Source organism: Lotus japonicus, chromosome 4 (assembly GCF_012489685.1).
Source record: "Lotus japonicus ecotype B-129 chromosome 4, LjGifu_v1.2".
Classification (NCBI taxonomy): Eukaryota; Viridiplantae; Streptophyta; class Magnoliopsida; order Fabales; family Fabaceae; genus Lotus; species Lotus japonicus.
The window spans coordinates 38,241,742-38,263,034 of record NC_080044.1 but is presented as its reverse complement, the minus strand read 5'-3'; the positions used below and the strand labels follow the sequence as shown (position 1 = coordinate 38,263,034).

Below are 21,293 nucleotides of genomic sequence, written 5' to 3'. Positions count from 1 at the left end.
TTGGTAAGCAATAATGATATACCCACCTCATTTTTTAAACACTTCATTTTCACTAATTTTTATTTCTATCTCTCTGATCTTATTATCTATCACATATCATATTTTCCCTTTCTTATTTTTTCTTTTATTTCTATCTTTTTCTAACTTACTTTCAGGTGTGAAAGTAACATTGTAAGTAACCACTTTGCCACCCGCACCCGTTTGCGGGTCCCATTTCACGAATTTCATTAGGTCGAGCTTGCGCAAACTAAAACCATCACCTCCTTTTCCCTCTCTACTACTTCACATCAGTTCAGTGAGAGGTTCAGTGAGAGGGAGAGTGAGAATCGGTGATTCACACGTCAGAAGCTAAGTTCGAGTTGAAGTTCGACATTCTATATCCAACGCGGCATTCAGAGCCATCAACCACCGATGGATCCCTCATCTTCCATGTCGCTGCCGCCAGCTCTGCACCTCGCAATGGCGGCCTTGCTTGGAGCTTCTTTCATGGCCATATCCGCCTTCTATATCCACCGCCGCACCGTCGACCACGTCCTGCACCGCCTCGTTGAAATCCGTCGCGCGCCGCCCTCCGCCTCTGAAGAAGACGGCGCCGATGACGACGACGAACGGAGCGGGTTCGGCCCAGACGGCGGGGAAACGGACACCGATACTGACGTGAGAAACTTGTCGAGGTCCGTGGACGAGAACCTGAACTTGCTTCGAAGCTATAGGATTTCCTCTTCCATGCCGAACGTGGCTTCACTTGCTGATTGGTTCCGGGAGGACCCTAGGAACCGTGCTTCGTCGCTAGATAACTTCCAATCCGTTCCGTTAGGGCTTCCGTCTGCGACGAATGGTGTGAATTTGAAATCGGATGATGATTAGTTCTTTTGTTGTTATTTTCTTGAATGCTTAAATCGTGTTTATAAGGTTCAGTTGTGTGTGCAGGAGAGAATGCTCATATTTCGTGTTCTTATAAGAGAATTGCGTCTGTTGGTAGAATTAAGACCCCGAGATCACCGGGGCGTAATACGTTTGAAAGTGTTGAGGATTCTGATGAAGAGGGAACTCAGTTTGGTGATGACAGTCGCATTCCTTTCTATCCTGTGACTAGAGACGTGAGGATTATGATTTCTTTCTTTATTGTTGGGCTACTGAAATGCTATTCAATGATTTTCAGCTAAACTATGCCTGTGGTTGATTATCAAGTTTAGAAACATGCTTTCCTGTTTTTCAATTTTCTAATTTTCAACAATCAGCTTCGTTTGGTGCTTCACCATTCATTGGGCATTGGCTATAAAAACTTGAAAGTCTGCTTTTCTGATTTGATAATTTACAAAACCTCGACTTTACTCATTGTACATGTATTTCTGTATCAGTCTTTTTAGTGGTTCATGATGTTGTTGCAGGGACCAAATTCAAGCATATGCAATTTGCCTGCCATTCCATTCAGAGTTGATGATTCAAACACTGCAAAAAACCAGATTTGTGGAGAGGTTTCAAAAGAAGCAAAAAGGGGTGCAGATGTGAATGAAGGGGGAATCGCTAATTCAACTTCCGTAGCTGGGAATGACCTGCTGTTTGTCAATAATGTCTTGCAAGCAAGGGGCACTACCCTTGGTACTTTCACGTCCCTATCATAAACTGCAAATTCTTACTGCTTCTATATACTTTCATGTTAAATAAAATTGGTATCCTCCATCTTCTGTTATATATTTATATCCTTCATTTTCTTTCAGCCGTCAACCTTGTTTGCTCCTGGTTTGCATGTTAGCTTTTTTTGGCTATATTAAATAATGTATTTCTTTTGGTCATTGTTTCCTTGTTTAATACGAGGGAAAATTGACGGAGCCAGTGTTTAATGCATTTTTCTCGTCACCATAAAATTTGTCTAGAGCCGGCAAATATCGAAGAAGAAGAAGTATGCAAGATGATTAGGGAATGCTTAGATTTGCGTAAGAAATATGTTTACAAGGAAAATATTGTTCCTTGGAAGACTGAACCTGTTGCAACTAACTCTGATCCGTTTCATTTTGAACCAGTTGAAGCAACAACAGTAAGTTTGCTGCATGTCCATTATTGCTGTGTCTCTCAGATATTTTCTGCTACATGTGGAATCTGCTTGAGTTATTAACAGTTGACTTTGTTTTGAAGTTTTTGTTTGATATTTTTAATTTTTATATAACTGACTTACTGGTGTTTCAAACAGCACCATTTTAGGATGGAAGATGGAGTCGTACATGTTTTTGCAAGTAAAACTGGTAAGCCCAGAGTATTGACAATATGGACATTCGATGATTATTTCTCAGCCATCTTAATTTTATTCAATATTTAGTATGCGAAGGATGAAAAAACTGAGTTGTTTTGTTACACTGTGCATAGACCCTGAAGAGCTCTTCCCTGTTGCAAGCTCAACGGCATTTTTTACTGATATGCATTACATTCTTAAAGTCATGTCTATTGGGAATGTTCGATCTGCATGCTACCACAGACTGCGATTTCTGGAGGAAGTATGCTTTACAAACTTCTTTACATGTGACTACATTTTGTTTGCTTGTGGCATTTGTTTATAACATGCATCTGATCATTATACAGAAATTCCGCCTTCATCTGTTACTAAATGCAGATAGGGAGTTTCTGGCTCAGAAAGGTGCACCACACCGCGATTTTTACAATATCAGGAAAGTTGATACTCATATTCACCATTCTGCTTGCATGAATCAGAAGCATCTCGTCCGCTTCATCAAATCAAAATTAAGAAAAGAACCGGATGAGGTGAAAATCTACTTTGGGGTTCTACTTAACTATTTTGTGAGACCATGATGTTGTAATGCTGTTTCCCTTCCGTTTTTCCCATATATTTATCCGATTAGTAGTTCTTTTTAATTTTTCTATTGGTATTAACCTATGTTTACAGGTTGTAATATTTAGAGATGGAAAGTATATGACACTTAAGGAGGTGTTTGAGAGTTTGGATTTGACCGGGTATGCATTTTTGTTTCTGACCTATTCATAAGTATGAATATATTTATATGCAAGCATGTCTCTAGGTTTTCTGATTGGTTGCAATTATCATGCAGATATGATCTGAATGTTGATTTGTTGGACGTCCATGCAGATAAGAGCACATTTCATAGATTTGATAAATTCAACCTAAAGTACAATCCTTGTGGGCAGAGCAGACTCAGAGAGATATTTTTAAAGCAAGATAATCTTATCCAGGGTTAGTTTGAAAATGAGAATCTGATAGAAACCAGCCAAATCTGATATTATTAAATGGTAAAACCCTAATTCCCAAATAGGAATTGGGGGAAAGATACAAGGAAAGGATCCCAAACACCCTCCCAAGAACCAGAGAGACCCAACGCTCTCTAAACCCTAATTCCAAAGTGAATACCATGATAACCTAATGCTCTCTAACTACTGACCCCACTTAACTACTAACTAGCTAACCCCGGTTACCTATCAGAATCATACCTATTATTTACTTGTATAAAGTGTAGGAAGTCCAAAGTGTTGGTTGATGCTTTCGATTTCATAATAGCTTAATGCCACCAAAATTCACAGGAAGGTTTCTGGCTGAAGTAACGAAGCAAGTTTTGTCAGATCTTGAAGCAAGCAAGTATCAGGTTACTTATCCAGATATATCTGTTATTCTTTTTTCTTTTACCTGTTGATTTTCGTATTTTAATTCATTTTTATGTATAAATCAAACTTTCAGATGGCTGAGTACAGGATCTCTGTTTATGGAAGAAAAATGAGTGAATGGGATCAGCTGGCTAGTTGGTTTGTTAACAATGCTCTTTATAGTAAGAATGCTGTATGGCTAATCCAGGTAGTGTGTTGTTCAGGCTTCTATTCTTGCACATCTCTCTCTCTCTCTCTCTCTCTCTCTCTCTCTCTCTCTCTCTCAGTCTGGTAGTCAGCCATTGGGCCCCGCCGTGGCCTAAAGAATAAGCTCTGACTCTCCAAGTGTTTGATCTGACTCTCCTAGTGGTTACTCTTTGCAACACTCCTTTTCTTTTTAAGATAGAACTGCTTATTTATGAGTTTTCTATCAGATTCTTACATAGACAATGAAACACAAAAGGCAACGTATTCTACGAGCAAATAATTTAAAGAAAATCATAAATACTGAAACATAAAATCCAACTTATTCTACATCGATCATGAGAATCACCATTCATAGCAATTTTATACATGCTCCATTTGATTTGATATAATTGTCTATTTTAATCTTTTATTTAGAATTTTGCATCAACATGGTGCTCCTGCGTCTTCTTTTAGTTTAGAATTATTTTGTTAATTAACTATTGTCTTTCTTTTACGAATTTTGTTCTTACAGTTACCACGGCTATACAATGTGTACAAGAATATGGGAATTGTTAACTCCTTTCAGAATATTCTGGATAATGTGTTTATTCCTCTATTTGAAGCCACAGTAGATCCAAATTCTCATCCTCAATTACATTTATTCTTGATGCAGGTTAGCTATTATGTATTTTGTGTGCATGCGCATAACTCCATTTTGTGTGCTTGTATGTATGGTTGCATAATTTTAAATATGTAACATTCTGACAACAGCGCCTATTTCCTGTTCTAACCATGATATGTTGTGACAAAACTAAAAGAGAGTGGAGACCATAATAGACAATCCAGGATAACGGCATGTAGTGGCTGGAAATAAAAGTGAGGTAGCTGTATTGTGCCGAATTTTTAATATAATTAATAATTTAATACTATATACATATAAATACAAAGATAAATATTACTTAAAATTCATAACATTCATAATTGCAATAAAAGTCATAGGTCTTGAGTCCTGAGTAATATCTTGGAACGAAAAACCACTCAAAAGCAAGGTATAGATGAAAAGAAAAAAAAGGAAAAAACTGTGGTAAGAAGAGGAGGATGCCATGACTGGAAGATGAGAAGGGAAAAAACACAAAGGAATAGAGGAAAAGAAGAAAACAACATGGTTAGAAGAAGAAATCTATAAACAAATGACAAATCTGAAACAGAGGACAGAGAGTTAAGATGTTCCTCGCAGAGACGTGCTCGGTGGAGTCGACAGAGAAGGTGGTCGTTAGGCAGATGCCAAAAAGTCACCATGGGAGACCATGGGAAGGTGGGTAGGGAATGCGAGTAGTAGGTTGAGCTTCAACAGGGAGGTGAGATGCGAGAAGGAATCCCAATTTTTGGCCTACTTACCCAGCAACATTCCAAATATACCCTCTAAAACGTCCAAGATTTTCTAATTTTTACCTAGTTTTTATAATATGCAAAATCCCCAATATACCGATGAAAAACCCTAAAACATTTTAAAATGCGAGGGCATTTATGGGATTTCCCGTGTCATCTCTTTCCTTCAACTCTGTTGCGCCATGATGGCACACATTCATCCGTGAAAATGGACGCAATCCCTAACTGCGACACGATGGACTCCTATGCAGAGGCAAGGGGTCCCGACACGACAAAGTGACTACTATGTTGAGACAACTTTCTGAGTGATACTTTGTCTGTGCCAGTTAATGCAAATTTGTTTGTCACTATTGTTTCACTTCTAAACAATGTCTCCTGTAGATAGTTGTCAATAGCATGTTGTAGCGGCCTAGCGGAGCGCGTCACAGCTGTCGCTATGGGGGGTGTCGTCGTGTTGCAGATGACGATCGCGGTTGGAGCTGCACAAATCTCGAAATCTCTTGTTGGTTGTCAGTGGCTTTTCACAGTCAAAGTTAGGCCAGAGGCGCAAGTGTATCTCGCCTCAAGGGTCGTTTGGTGGCCAAAGGTTATACACAGGTGTTTGGCTTGGATTATGGTGACACTTTTTCTCTCGTGGTTAACATGGCCCCTTCATTCCTCTCTATGACAGTTATTTGCCACTGACCCCTTTATCAGCTTGACATCAAGAATGCCTTCTTCCATGGTGATTTTATGAAGAAGTTTATATGGAGCAACCTCCTGGATTTGTTGCTCAGTGGGAGTCTTCTGGACTAGTCTATCATCTTCAGAAGTCTTTATATGGTCTCAAGCAATTTGCTAGGGTTTGGTTTGGGAGGTTCAGCACTGTTATTCACCAGTTTGGTAAGACACTGAGTGAGGATTACCACTCAACTTTTTATCATCAGTCAGTTGTTGGGTGTATTTACTTGATTGTGTATGTGAATGACAATGTCATGACATGCATTGATCATCATTGTATCACACAAATAAAACAACACCTTTGCCATCACTTCCAGACAAAAGACCTTGGCAGACTTCATTATCTCTTGGGCATAGAGGTTGCACAATCCAAACAAGGGATTGTGATTACACAGAGAAATATGATATGGATATTTTACCGGAGACAAGATTGTTAAAAGCCATGTTATACGCATATGGATCCCCATGCGAAACTTATGCCAGCTTAGGGGGGAGCCACTCAGATTTTTAGAAGATAAGTTGGAATTTGGAAAATTGAATTACCTATTACTCGGCCATATATTTCATTTCCAGTTAGTTTGGTAAGTCAATTTCCTATTTCTCCTTGTGAAGGCCATATGGAGGTTGTGATTCCTATATTGAAATATATTAAAGGAGCTTCAAGAAAAGGATTATTGTACTACGACAAGGGATGTATACTGTTACGGTTAAGGCATATGCGTGAATTGGAAGAGCGCATTGAGCTTCAATTTAAGGGCTTCCAAGAGACGCTGAGAGGCATCGGGTTGCAGGTGATGGATTTGTCCCTAACACGACGGACTCATGGCGGAGGCGACGGTGAACACCGCGTCTCTACCCGATTGACGTGTTTGGATTTGCCGAAATTCAACCGCGAAGATGTGGGTTCTTGGCTTGCAAAATGTGAGCGTTTCTTTTCGTTGGATTCGACGTCGGAAGGTGATCGAGTTGTGGTTGCAACAAGGTTATTAAAACCGGACCGGTGATCAAACCGGTGAGAGCAGTGGTTCAAGGTTCATCCGTAGTTGAACCGTGGTTGAATCGGTATTACCGCTATAAATTAAATAATATTTTCTTACATAAATATATAACCTATAAGGTAATAATATTGAGTAAAAAAAAACAAATATTCAAAATATCATATTAAAAAATATAGAAGAACATTGATTAAGTGCTCTTTTCTAAAAAATTATTTGACTCAAAAACAAATATTAGCACATGGTCCAGCAAATATAAAAAACGTTACTTTCTTTTGGGTCCACTAGATTTTCTTTCCCTACTTTTTTGTCAAACAAGCCCAGCCCATAAATAAGTTCCACAATTCCAAAGACAGATTTGCCCAAAACCTAAACCTAACCTACCTCTCCTTTTCCTCTGTTTCTCTCACATTAATCAGATACCAGGCAGCCGCACATCACATGTCAAACCACTTTGACGGTGGCACTCCTACTTCTCCTCCTTCCCCTCTAGTCTAAATCTCCCTCACTTATGGTATTGTTCACGACATTAGAGAGCCGAGAGAAGGAAGGACTCAGCGGTGTCCGGCGAAGCGCGGTGGAGATGGAAGACTATGTTTCTGTTCTTCAACTTTCCAACTTTCGGGATTTTTTTGGTCGAATCTTTCTGTACTTATTTTTTGAATACAAGAAGACAAAAAAATCTTAAACCGTCCAAAACCGCCAACCGACCAGTTTTCCCGGTTTTACACCGGTTCGCACGGTTCCACTCCGGTTCTATTCCCAGGCGGTTTTCTAGTTGTTTCAGACCGACTTGGGGTCCGGTTTCCGGTTCTATCGGTCAAACCGTCCGGTCCGTCCGGTCCCCTTATCAAAGCACACTTGCTTCCTTATTCTTAGAGCTCACTTTTTCTTTGATAAGAAAAGCAAGTGTGCTTTCTTCACCCCTAGAATTGAGTATTTGGGGCATTTCATTACTGCCAGTGGAGATTCAACTGACCCAGCAAAAGTACAAGCAGTCCAAGACTGGCCAGAGCCTTCAACAGTGAAACAATGAGGGGATTTTTAGGTCTCACCGGTTATTATAGGAGATTTGTCAAGGGTTACAGTATTTTAGCTTCTCCCCTCACTGACTTTATTAAAAAGGATAGTTTCTTATGGATTGAGGCTGCTCATAATGCATTTCTACAGCTTAAGCATGCTATGACTCAAGCTCCTGTTTTGGCTATCCCTGATCTGTCAAAACCATTTATGGTAGAAACAGATGCTTCTTGCTTCTAATAGGAGATCCCCCTCTGGGCATTGTATTTTCCTTGGTGATAACTTAATTTCCTGGAAGAATAAGAAACAAATTGTAGTGGCAAGATCAAGTGCGGAAGCAGAATATCGAGCCATGGCTACAACTACCTGTGAACTTATATGACTCAAACAATTGCTTCACGGTCTGAGAGTTGGGGATGTTTCACAGATGACACTTATTTGTGACAATTAGGTAGCCTTACACATTGCCTCAAATCCATTGTTCCGTGAGGGGACCAAACACATTGAGATTGATTGTCATTTCATCAGAGAGAAGATTTTATCTGGAGATATCAGGACTAGATTTGTCTATTCAAATGATCAGTTAGCTGATGTTTTTGCTAAGTCTTTGAGAGGTCCTCAAGATAATAGTAACTGTAACAAGCTTGATGCATATGAAGCTTGAGGGAGAGTGTTAGATATCTTGTCAATAAGTATGATAGGTGTAATAATTGTAAATAGGTAGCATAATCATTGTAAATTGTGTAGCAATGGTATTGTTCATTTATTGCACGTATTATATATAATGGACTCCACCGGGTAGTTGAAACGCACGGATTCAACAAGTCTCTTTTTCTCTTTCAACAAATCCTAACAGACCTGACATGTGGCAGCAAGGGAATAGGAGAGGAGATGCTGGAGGATAGGCAAGGGGCGTGAGGGATAGGGAGTGAAGGATAGGCAATCACTTGTAAAGTGTGGGGTGGCTTTTGTCTGGGCAGTGGATTTTTTCTCAGATTATAACTTTCTCTTATCATCAGACTTGGCTGTGATTTATCTTATTATCAGACCTTTTTTTTTATAAGCATCTTATTATCAGACCTTGTTTTCTTAACTTTCATAGTCAGTTCTATAATACATCCAGTTCCTATCATCTTGTGGTTCTGCTTTCAGGGATTTCCTCTATTTGTGGTGCTGGTCTCCATTTTTCATTTATATTATTCCTAGGTTCCATCAATTCCTATCATCTTTCTTCTTGTAGTTCTGCTTTTCTCTGGTTGTCTTGCTTTTGTTGCAAGAAGCCAGTCACTTCTTAGAAAATACTTTGCACTGTGCTGTTAGTAATAAAAGGGTGCGTCTGATGTGCGAAGATTTAGTATCAGAATTCATGATTATATGATTTTCTCAATATTAGAGTATTTAGTGGAGGTCTGAGAGGTATTCACGCTCAAATTGGGTTCTTTATCTCAACAAAGTTATTGCTATTATTTTGTGGATTTGTGAGCTTAATGGTTACGGGTTATTAAAACTACCAGATTAATGATCAATTTTGTTTCTTTGTGCTTTTTTGTTATGGGTTGTCAATGTCATGAACAGAAAAAGCAACTACGTTGTTCATTTTGACGTTTCTTTCTTTTTCGTATTGTATTAGGCATAATCTGTTGAGCCTCTTCCATGCACAGGTGGTGGGATTTGATCTTGTAGATGATGAGAGCAAACCAGAAAGGCGTCCAACTAAGCACATGCCTACACCAGCTGAGTGGACAAATGAATTCAATCCAGCTTACTCTTATTACATCTATTACTGCTATGCAAACTTGTATACGCTTAATAAGGTATATGTTGTGAATCACTTTATAGCTTTTACTTTTCCTTTTTTAAATTTTAATGTCCATTATGCTTTGCTTATAGTTTTGTTCAGGTTGGATTGGGCTTTTCTTTTCGATAAGTTTATGTTGACACTTCATTTACGCCTCCACTGAAGGGAGGGGGGAAGTAAAGAGAGAGAAATAAAAGATATTAATGTGATAGGAAAAGAAGAGAGTGATAGGAAGAGAAACTGAGTGGAAATGAGATGGAAGAGAAAGTGAAGTGTGAATGAATCAAAACCCTTTTCTTTTTCTCTTTTCACAAAGACAATATTCTTACTGTCTGTTGGTTTCAGCTGCGCGAGTCTAAAGGAATGACAACAATAAAATTGCGGCCGCATTGTGGAGAGGTTATTTTCTGTATACTTTTTGGGTGTTTTAACTATTTATGTCTATTGAGATGATTATGATTAATTTACTCATGCAGGCTGGCGATAGTGATCATTTGGCTGCTGGCTTCCTCCTGTGCCATAACATTTCTCATGGGATTAATCTACGGAAAACTCCTGTTTTGCAGTATTTATATTACCTTGCGCAGGTTAGGCCCAAGGAATATTCATTTGGTCAACTTATTTATTCTTTTATTGTTCAGACCATTCTAAGTTCCTAATATTACCTGTCTAGCTGTTATTTCGACTTTGGCCTATTGTAGCCTGAAACTGAAGTAGAAGTCATATTCTTTTGCAATGCTTTAGATCATTCGCTCTACATTTTGATGTATGATAATATACTAATATATGTTTTCTTTAGGTTGGGTTAGCTATGTCACCCCTTAGCAATAATTCCCTTTTCTTGGATTATCATCGCAACCCACTGCCCATGTTTTTCCAGCGAGGTCTTAACGTCTCTCTCTCTACGGATGATCCTTTGCAAATTCATTTGACAAAAGAGCCACTGCTGGAAGAATATAGTGTTGCAGCAAAGGTTGCTTTCTACCAAACCCCTACCGTCCTTTGAAAGTTGGTGGAATATTCTGTTGTCTTTCGTAGGGCTCACATATTTTACTCAAACACATGCTCTGCAGGTATGGAAACTTTCTTCTTGTGATCTATGTGAGATAGCCAGAAATTCTGTATACCAATCTGGATTCTCACATCCAGCCAAGGTAATTGAGAAGACAACTTTAGAGTATTTTGCTTCTGCTCATCAGTACTTCACGCAAAATGTTGATTGTCAATTGATATATTGAATTTGATTGTATATGACAGGAACCTTATCTATTTACTATATTAAAATATATCCACTTCTAATAACTGTGTAGTGTGTAGTGATTCTTTTATAATTACTATTAATGATAGGGTTAATCCTCATATTGGTCCCTGTGGTTGTGTTGCCGTCTGAAATTAGTCCCTCCCCGGAAAATTTACAAAAGTGGGTCCTCGCATTTGGAAAGTGTGTGGAGCAGGTCCTCGCCGGAGCCCGGAGCTCCGGCGAGTGATGATTTGGAACGCTGACCGGGTTTACTTATGTGACGTGGCAAGGGAAAAAAATAAAAAAAAATAAAAACCCTAAATTAATCTGCTCCACACACTTTCCAAATGCGAGGACCCACTTTTGCAAATTTTTCGGGGAGGGACTAATTTCAGACGGCGACACAACCACAGGGACCAATATGATGATTAACCCTTAATGATATTTACCTATGATAATTCTGTTCTAGACCGGTTCTACCCTAATTAATATATTTAAGACTATCTTTAATTTTTCTTTTGCTAATTATTTTTTACAATATCTTACCTCACAGTAGATATTCATATGTTTAGAATTTTGGAATTCTTTATCTATTTATTATTTCTTTGGGAGGGGGTTATAGAATTGTAGTTTGAAAGTTTTGAATCTTATATGCTCATTTTTTTAATAACATTATCTTACACCAAAGTTGTGAAGGCTATACACGAGCTTAAACTTGTACGCTTCTACACAGCGAGAGAACTTTATGTACGTTTGTTGGTGTCAAATTGTTGGTGTTGACAAGCCTAAAATAACATTATATGTGTATTTGGATACATAAATACATTTTTTTCGAATCCATAAAGAGTTATGTTTACTATTTATCTTGAAGTGCGGGCTAATGTCTATTTGTACTAATGCAAATGTATATCCAAATATTCGAACATGATTTATATTGTTTAGGTCTTCTATTTGTATATCAGTTAAGTGATCACTCTATTTTTACGTAGGCTTCCCTAGAATCTTGGTTTGCTTGTTTATTCCCTGACTCGTGAATTTCTTCATTTTCTGTTATCATAATTTTTCTTCTTTCACAGTTACACTGGCTTGGCGATAAATATTTCTTGAGTGGTTCTGAAGGAAATGATATTCATAAGACAAATGTACCCGATTTGAGGGTCTCTTTCCGATACGAGGTGGAAAATTTGAAACAAACATTTAATGCTTGCAGTTTGAAATTTTTCTTTATTATTTTGGTTGTCTTCCTTATATTCTTTCTTGCTTACTATGATTTTTGGAGTTTATGCAGACATGGAAGGAGGAAATGCAATATATTTACGCTGGTCAAGCCAACTTTCCTGAAGATGTAGATCCATGAAACAAGCGAGATGAAAGTCATCTATGACGCCAACCTCAGCGCATCCAATATTTCATTTGATAAACAGCAGCTTTGGCAGTGACTAAGCCACAGTTATATTCCAAGTTCTGACATAGTTCTCTACAAGTCTTGCCAGTCTTGCTTCATGTTGGCTTCCAACTCTGTCCCCGACATTTCAATCGTATATTTACGTGGCACTGGCAGGGATACTTTTTTTTCTAGTTTATCAAAACTAATCAGTAGTTAATAATTATTGACATTTTAATTAAGAAATATAAATATGCAGAATCTGGTTGTCCCATCCTTTGCATTTTGCCACATAACTATGAATATGCAGGATGAAAGATCATCTTAAAACTTGTATTTAAATGTTTGTCTATTTGATCCAAAAAACGAAGTCGGTACTGTGTTTGCGTAAAACATTGATTACAGATTTGGTTAAGCCAAAACTAAAATTAACATCATATTTCTAAAGTTATGATGTTTTGAAAAAGTCAATATAACCAATGGCGGACCCATGACCCGAGGTCAGGGGGGTTAAATTTTTTAAACGAACACATCGGTAAAAAATATTTAAAAACAAGATTGTGTATGTTGCAGATATCCTTAACAATTCCACTGAAACATCAATCATGGTATGTTCCAACATCTAAAACTTAAGCCTGGAGGAGTAGTTGGTTTTGGAGGCAACCAGAAAGGAAAAATCATTGGTTCTGGAACCATTGATACTGGTTACAAAACTTTTATTAATAATGTTTTTCTGTTTGATGATTTGATGCATAATTCATTGTCGATAAGTCGACTAGCTGACAAGGGTTATGACATCATTTTTAATCAAAAGTCCTGTAGGGCTATTACTCAGAAAGATGGCTCAGTTCTGTTCAATAATAAGAGGCGGAACAATATCTATAAGATCTGATTATCTGAGCTGAAGACTCAGAATGTAAAGTGTCTTCTTTCTGTTAACGAAGAACAATAGGTGTGGCATAGACGGTTAGGGCATGTTAGCATGAGAAGGATTTCTCAGCTTAACAAGCTTGACCTTGTCAGGGGCTTGCCAAATCAGAAGTATTCTTCAGATGCTCTTTGTGAAGCATGTCAGAAGGACAAATTCACAAAAAGACCCTTTGAGGCTAAGAATGTTGTTTTCTTTTCAATGTCGTTGGAACTTCTGCATATTGACCTATTTGGACCAGTGAAAATTGCGTATTTAGGTGTCAAGAAATATGGGTTAGTCATTGTTGACGACTATAGTCGTTGGACATGGGTAAAATTCTTAAGACGCAAGGATGAGTCTCATTCTGTGATCTATACCTTCTGTGCTCAAGTGCAAAACGAGAAGGGTTGCAAGATTGTCAGTGTTAGAAGTGATCATGGTGGGGAATTTGAGAATAAAGATTTTGATAATCTTTTTTACGCTGATGGAATATCATATGATTTCTCCTGCCCTAGAACTCCTCAGCAGAATGGAGTTGTGGAAAGGAAGAACTGGACCCTACAAGAGATGACTATAACCATGATCCAAGAAACTGACATGGCAACGCACTTCTGGGCCGAGACAGTAAACACAACATGTTACATTCCGAATAGAATGTCCATAAGACCTATTTTGGGTAAGATTCCTTATGAATTGTGGAAGAATAGAAAGTCCAACATTTCTTATATGCATCCTTTTGATTGTGTTTGCTTTATGTTGAATACTACAGATAAGTTAGGTAAGTTTGATTCAAGGGCTCTGAAATGCTATTTATTAGGATATTCTGAACGTTCTAAAGCTTATAGAGTTTATAATATATATTATGAAACTATAGAAGAATCTATTCAAGTTAAATTTGATGATAAGCTTGACTCTGACAAGTCAAACCTAGCTGAGAAATTTGCAGATATGAGTATAACCATTTAACAACCGAAAGACAAAGAATCAGAAGTCAAGGAATCAGAAGCCTCTGAACCAGAAGCAACCACTTCAGAACATGTTGCTACAACTTCTGATCAACGTCATTAGAAGAAGAATAGAGTTACAGCTTCTCATCCTGAAGATTTGATTTTGGGCAACAAAGATGCACCGGTCAGGACAAGATCAGCATTCAAGCCTTCTGAAGAGACAGTTTTGGGATCTCTGATTGAGCCAACATCTATTGATGAAGCTCTTGAGGACAATGATTGGATTCTGGCTATGGAAGAAGAACTGAATCAATTCACAAAGAATGACGTTTAGAATCTAGTTCAGAAGCCCAAAGGTGTCCACGTCATTAGAACCAAGTGGGTGTTCAGAAACAAGCTCAATGAGAAGGGAGAAGTTGTCAGAAACAAGGCAAGATTTGTTGCACAAGGTTATTGTCAGCAAGAAGGAATAGACTACACTGTGAATCATAACATTATTCTTCATCAAATGGATATCAAGAGCGCGTTCCTCAACGGTTACATTTCTTAAGAAGTGTATGTTCATCAACCCCCTTGGTTTGAAGATGCAGAACATCCTGACCATGTCTTCAAGTTAAAAGAAGTCTCTCTATGGTTTAAAGCAAGCTCTCAGAGCATCGTATGAGAGACTTAGAATATTTCTCCTTGAAAATGAGTTTGTAAGATGTAAAGTTGATACTACACTTTTCCGTAAGTCATACAAAGATGATATTCTGATTGTTCAAAATTATGTTGATGATATTATATTTGGTTCTGCTAATCCCTCTCTTTGCAAGGAATTTTCTAAGTTAATGCAGGTTGAATTTGAAATGAGTATGATGGGAGAACTCAAGTACTTTCTAGGCATTCAGATTGATATAAAACCAAAAGTTACTTACATTCATCAAAGTAAGTATACTAAAGAACTTCTGAAGAAGTTCAACATGCTAGAAAGCACACCAGTTAAGACTCCAATGCATCCCACATGCATTCTGGAGAAGGAAGAGGTAAACTCAAAGGTTTGTTAGAAGCTCTATCGTGGTATGTGTAACGCCCCAATTTCTCAACTGAGAAGTCACATTAGTAACCTAACAAAGTCTAAGGACTATTTCGTAATCCTAAGAAAACACGATATATTATTTTCTTTTCAAAACAACTAAACATAGTTGAATACATAACATAGTCTTAATTAAACAACCCGTTCCCGACATATAATAATAGTGTCTTACAATATCATAAGCAAGTTTCCAAAATAAGTACGCACACTTAAACAGTGGCGAAAACAAGGTTTTAGTAGCAGGGTTTTCAGATGACGAAGAAGACTCAAAGCATAAACTACTAAGAGGAAACTATACAGCTTCTTCCATCCTTGCTCGGCCGGTTACTATTCCTCCTCCATCTCAGCATGGCTAAGCATCGTCGGAAGGCTCTCCATCGCCTAATAGCGTTAAGCACCCAAACAACAAGTAGCAAACAGAAAGGGTTAACTCCATACAACTACCACATATAAAAGAGAAAAGCATGCTATTGAATTTAATTACATAGCATGGTAAATAACTAGCAACTTAACTCAAGTTAGATGACAACTCATCCTATCAATCATGAAATCGAATCATATATTTAACGGAATCAAACGATATGGTTTTAAAACAGATATCAACAACTTAATAACATAAATTAACGCAGGAATCAATAACTTAACAGTATAGATTAATTCAGATAATAATAACTTCAACAGTATAGATGTAGATCAAATTTCAACAAAACCAACAATACAAATCGACTCATATATCAACAAAACCCACAATATAAATCAAATCAGATATCGTCAAGCCAACAATATAAACCAACCCAGATATCAATAGAACCAACAATAAAATCAACTCGGATATCAATAAAACCAACAATATAATCAACTCAGATATCAATAACCTCAACAATATCAATCAAACAATAACGTCTCGCAAGACGGGACAATCACGTGGGACAAACCCACCTCATCGCCACTTTAGCGTCTCAAAAGACGGGACAATCACGCGGGACAAACCCACCTCATCGCCACTTTATAACGTCTCGAAAAGACGGGACAATCCCGTGGGACAAACCCACCTCATCGCCACTTTAGCGTCTCAAAAGACGGGACAATCGCGTGGGACAAACCCACCTCATTGCCACTTTATAACGCCTCGAAAAGACGGGGCAATCCCGTGGGACAAACCCACCTCATCGCCACTTTAGCGTCTCAAAAGACGGGACAATCACGTGGGACAAACCCACCTCATCGCCACTTTAGCGTCTCAAAAGACGGGACAATCGCGTGGGACAATCACCACCACATTGCCACTTTAGGACATCTCGAAAGATGGGACGATCACGTGGGACAATATCCACCACATCGCCACTTTATAACGCCTTGGTAGACGGGACAATCACGTGGGACAAACCCACCTCATCGCCACTTCAAGCAAAACAAAACATCTCATCCAACTCAGTAGTCACTCAAACAACAATCTCAAATCCAATAATCAAATCAGGGTAACCACATGTTATTCATAATCTCAACGAACATAAATCAATTCAATGCATACCAACTCAGTTCAATGACAGAAACCAGTAAACGGCCGAAGCCTGTCAGAAAACGGAGACACACGTATCAATAAGTTCACTCGGCCGAAGCCTCCAGAAAACATTTTCCCAGTTCAACATAATAATCATAATCATCTGCCAATCCAAATAAACATCTTCATCTCAAACGCAGGCAAGACTCCAAGACGCGCTAAAACTGAGTTACCCTTGTAAGATCAAGATTTGGTCATGTGGTACAACTCTATGTTTTGATGATAACAAGTATTTATTTGTGGATGAACAACTATGATACTCTAATATGTGTCTTGAGTGTTTTGACAAACAGGTTCTGATTCTGACACCAGAAGATATATTCGTCAGAAGATCAGAGGATCAGAAGATCAGAGGATCAGAAGAACTGAAGATCAGAAGATCAGAAGATCTGAGGATCAGAGGATCAGAAGATCTGAGGATCAGAAGATCTAAAGACCAGAAGCTCTGAGGGACCAGAGGCTCTGAAGGTCCAGAAGCTCTGAAGGTCCAGAAGCAGAAGTTACGAAGGTTAGAGGATCCAAGCATCCCTCTGACTCTGATCACCAAGCTTCACAAGTTCCAACACGAAGCATTCCTCTGATCAGAAGTCAATGGTTAAAGGCAAATGTCTCTATCAAGAAGTACAAGAGCAGTGTACTATTCTGAAAAGCCTACCTACCAAGGTTCAGCCACAGCAGATTCTGGAAGTTCCAGAAATGCCTCCAACGGTCATATTCTCTCAACAGAAATAACCTTTGCACCTTGGACTATAAAAGGCTGAAGAAAAGAAGAAAGACCAAGATAGAGATCAATAGCTGCAATACAAGAAAAGATTCAAGCCTCTACTTTCTTCATCTGTTCTTATTTAGTTTACACTCAGCTTATTTAGAAGCAAACCTTTGTAAACACCAACCTCAAACAGTTGTTTGATTTTCCTTAAGGGACCGGGTAGGTCAGTATCCTTAAGAAGACTAAGAGAGTGAATCTTAGTGGTGATTCCTTTAGGAGATCAAGGTTGATCGGATCCTAGAGAAGACTAAGAGAGTGAATCTTAGTGTGAGCTAAGTCAGTGTATTGTTAGTCACTTGTAGGTTTCAAGTGCAGTTGTAACAATTATCTGATTAGTGGATTGCCTTCATTCTAAGAAGGAAGAAATCACCTTAACGGGTGGACTGGATTAGCTTGAGGGATTTATCAAGTGAACCAGGATAAAATACTTGTGTGCTTCTCTCTTCTCTCTATCTTTATCCGCTGCACCATCTATCTCAGAGAAACCGAAAAGATTTACTTTAAATCTTAAGGGGAAAGTTTTTATTTTCAAAACTCTATTCAACCCCCCCTTCTAGTCGTTTTTCACACCTTCAATTGGTATCAGAGCGCAAGTTCTGATTACCACACCTAACAGTGTTCAGTAGATCCGGGCCAGTGTGAAAAACTCATGGATTCCACCACTACTACAAGCAAATATCAATACAGTGCAAGACCACCTATCTTTGATGGTCAGAGATTTGATTTTTGGAAAGATAGAATCAAAAGCTTCTTTCTTGGCTTTGATCCTGATCTCTGGGACTTTGTTGTTGATGGCTACACCCCTCCTGTCGATGAACATGGTGTAAAGATTCCAAGGAAGAAGATGAGTGAAGATCAAAAGAAGGAGTTCAGAGATCATCACAGATCAAGATCTATTCTGCAAAGTGCCATTTCATATGAAGAATATGAGAAAATTACTGATCGTGATTCCGCCAAGGGCATCTTTGAATCCTTGAAGATGTCTCATGAAGGAAACAAGAAAGTGAAAGAATCAAAGGCACTGTCTTTGATCCAGAAATATGAATCCTTCCAAATGGAACCTGACGAATCCATTGAGGATATGTTTTCCAGATTCCAGTTGATTATTGCTGGAATAAGACCCCTCAGCAACAGCTACACCACTGCGGATCATGTCATGAGGATCCTTAGAGGTCTTCCTGAAAGCTGGATGCCTTTGATAACTTCCTTGGAGCTAACTAGAGATGTTGAGCAGATGAGTTTGGAAGAACTCATAAGCATACTGAAGTGTCATGAACTAAAGCGTGCTGAACATCAGGATCAGAAGAAGAAGTCTATAGCCTTGAAATCCAAATCTGAAAAGGCTAAGGCTCTCCAAGCAGAAGCAAAAGAATCTGAAGAAGCCTCTGAAGATTCTGATGAAGATGAGCTGACTCTGATATCCAGAAAGCTCAACTGCATCTGGAAGCACAGGCAGAGCAAATTCAAAGGCTCATCAAAGGACAAAAAGTCAAAGAAGCATTTCAAGACCAAGAAGAGTCTGATGGTGACTTTTGATGAATCAGAGTCAGAGGATGTTGACTCTGATGGTGAAGTTCAAGGACTCATGGCTATTGTCAAAGACAAAGGAGCAGAGTCAAAGGATGCTGTTGACTCTGACTCAGCATCAGAAGGAGATCCTACCTCAAACGATGAAAATGAGGTATTCGCTTCTTTCTCAACCTCTGAACTGAAACATGCTTTGTCTGATATCATGGATAAGTATAACTCTTTATTGTCTAAGCATAAAAAGTTGAAAAAGGACTTATCTGTTGTTTCCAAGACTCCTTCTGAACATGAGAAAATTAATTCTGATTTGAAAAATGATAATCATGCTTTGGTAAATTCTAACTCTGTGCTTAAGAACCAGATTGCTAAGTTAGAAGATATAGTTGCTTGTGATGCCTCTGATTGTAGAAATGAATCTAAGTATGAAAAGTCTTTTCAAAGATTCCTGGCTAAAAGCGTAGACAGAAGCTTAATGGCTTCAATGATCTATGGCGTAAGCAGAAATGAAATATATGGCATTGTCTATTCTAAACCTTCTGAAGTTGCTGCATCATCTCTTAAGAAAGGAACTTTCTCTATGTCAAAATATCATGCTCAAATTCCTTTCCATTATCCTGCTGAAAGACCCAAAGTTGTCAGAACTTCTGGGCAACTAACAAGAAAGGACCCAGAAAGTGGGTACCTAGGGATAAGATTATATATGTTGCAGGTATCTTCAATAGGTCCATCGAAACTCCAACCATGGAACCTGGACAGTGGATGCAAGCAACACATGACGGGAGAAAGGCATATGTCCCAAGATCCAAAACTTGAACCTGAAGGTGAAGTTGATCTTGGAGGCATCAGTAGAGTAAGATTTGGTCAAGTCAAAGCTAGCTGAAAAAGCTTGTAGAGATGAGCATGACTGTTTCAGATAGAAACAAAGACTCAGAACTTGACGAACCAGAAGCAACAACATCAGAAGATGCTACTACAACTTCTGACTTGCGTCATCAGAAGAAGAGTTGGTTCCTAGCTTCTCATTCTGAAGTATCTGAAGATGAAATTTTGTCCAGAACGGAGATGTCACCAGAACCACACTTCTGCTCTCATCAGAAGATACACTAATCAGCAGCCAAGTATCCCTTGGTATTCCTTCTGAGGGGGAGTATTTCGTCTTATGCTCTTACTATTTTTTTCCACCTTCATTCTTTTTTGCTTATGACAAAAAGGGGGAGAACTTATAGTATCTTGACAACTCCTATATTATTTAGCTCAGAATCTAGATATTACTAACGTTGATATTAAGTATTAGATTCAGGGGGAGCTTAGCTCAGAATCAAGTACGAGTCTTGGATTCAGAAGGAGCAAGAAAAACTATACACATCAGGATAAGTTTTAACTCTGATACCTTATACTCTGAGTGTATTCAGAGTGTATTCAGTTTAATTGTTTAGAGTTGTTCATCAAAATACATGGTTTTGTCATCATCAAAAAGGGGGAGATTGTAAGATCAAGATTTGGTCATGTGGTACAACTCTATGTTTTGATGATAACAAGTATTTATTTGTGGATGAACAACTATGATACTCTAATATGTGTCTTGAGTGTTTTGACAAACAGGTTCTGATTCTGACACCAGAAGATATATTCGTCAGAAGATCAGAGGATCAGAAGATCAGAGGATCAGAAGAACTGAAGATCAGAAGATCAGAAGATCTGAGGATCAGAGGATCTGAGGATCAGAGGATCAGAAGATCTGAGGATCAGAAGATCTGAAGACCAGAAGCTCTGAGGGACCAGAGGCTCTGAAGGTCCAGAAGCTCTGAAGGTCCAGAAGCAGAAGTTACGAAGGTCAGAGGATCCAAGCATCCCTCTGACTCTGATCACCAAGCTTCACAAGTTCCAACACGAAGCATTCCTCTGATCAGAAGTCAATGGTTAAAGGAAAATGTCTCTATCAAGAAGTACAAGAGCAGTGTACTATTCTGAAAAGCCTACCTACCAAGGTTTAGCCACAGCAGATTCTGGAAGTTCCAGAAATGCCCTCCAACGGTCATATTCTCTCAACAGAAATATCCTTTGCACCTTGGACTATAAAAGGCTGAAGAAAAGAAGAAAGACCAAGAGAGAGATCAATAGCTGCAATACAAGAAAAGATTCAAGCCTCTACTTTCTTCATCT

General features: G+C 38.6%; 1 protein-coding gene across 3 annotated transcripts; it reads left to right on the top strand.

Annotated features, from left to right (window-relative positions):
* Positions 1 to 243: 243 nt before the first annotated feature.
* On the top strand, positions 244 to 12,683 carry LOC130710887 (probable AMP deaminase). 3 transcript variants are annotated; one of them, XM_057560272.1, is made up of 19 exons: positions 246 to 838; positions 931 to 1,100; positions 1,392 to 1,602; positions 1,878 to 2,038; positions 2,192 to 2,243; positions 2,365 to 2,492; positions 2,578 to 2,757; positions 2,900 to 2,967; positions 3,063 to 3,205; positions 3,550 to 3,611; positions 3,704 to 3,817; positions 4,328 to 4,468; positions 9,581 to 9,733; positions 10,063 to 10,116; positions 10,194 to 10,304; positions 10,517 to 10,690; positions 10,791 to 10,871; positions 12,034 to 12,132; positions 12,246 to 12,683. In XM_057560272.1, the coding sequence occupies exons 1-19, from the start codon at positions 412 to 414 to the stop codon at positions 12,312 to 12,314; spliced, it is 2,598 nt and encodes an 865-aa protein (XP_057416255.1). In that variant the 5' UTR covers positions 246 to 411; the 3' UTR covers positions 12,315 to 12,683. The 3 variants fall into 3 exon arrangements, 2 of the variants coding, with proteins under 2 accessions (XP_057416255.1, XP_057416254.1); XM_057560271.1 differs by having other exon boundaries at positions 919 to 1,100; XR_009010497.1 differs by lacking the exon at positions 10,791 to 10,871 and having other exon boundaries at positions 244 to 838; positions 919 to 1,100; positions 10,517 to 10,790; positions 12,246 to 12,283.
* The last annotated feature ends 8,610 nt before the right edge of the window (positions 12,684 to 21,293 follow it).

Excerpts from the sequence above, each read along its gene's own strand:
- LOC130710887 (XM_057560271.1), top strand. The coding sequence starts at position 412 with ATGGATCCCTCATCTTCCATGTCGCTGCCGCCAGCTCTGCACCTCGCA. Across the intron at positions 2,493-2,577 it reads GACTGCGATTTCTGGAGGAA|AAATTCCGCCTTCATCTGTT; the intron begins GTATGCTTTACA and ends ATCATTATACAG. Across the intron at positions 10,305-10,516 it reads ATTTATATTACCTTGCGCAG|GTTGGGTTAGCTATGTCACC; the intron begins GTTAGGCCCAAG and ends TGTTTTCTTTAG.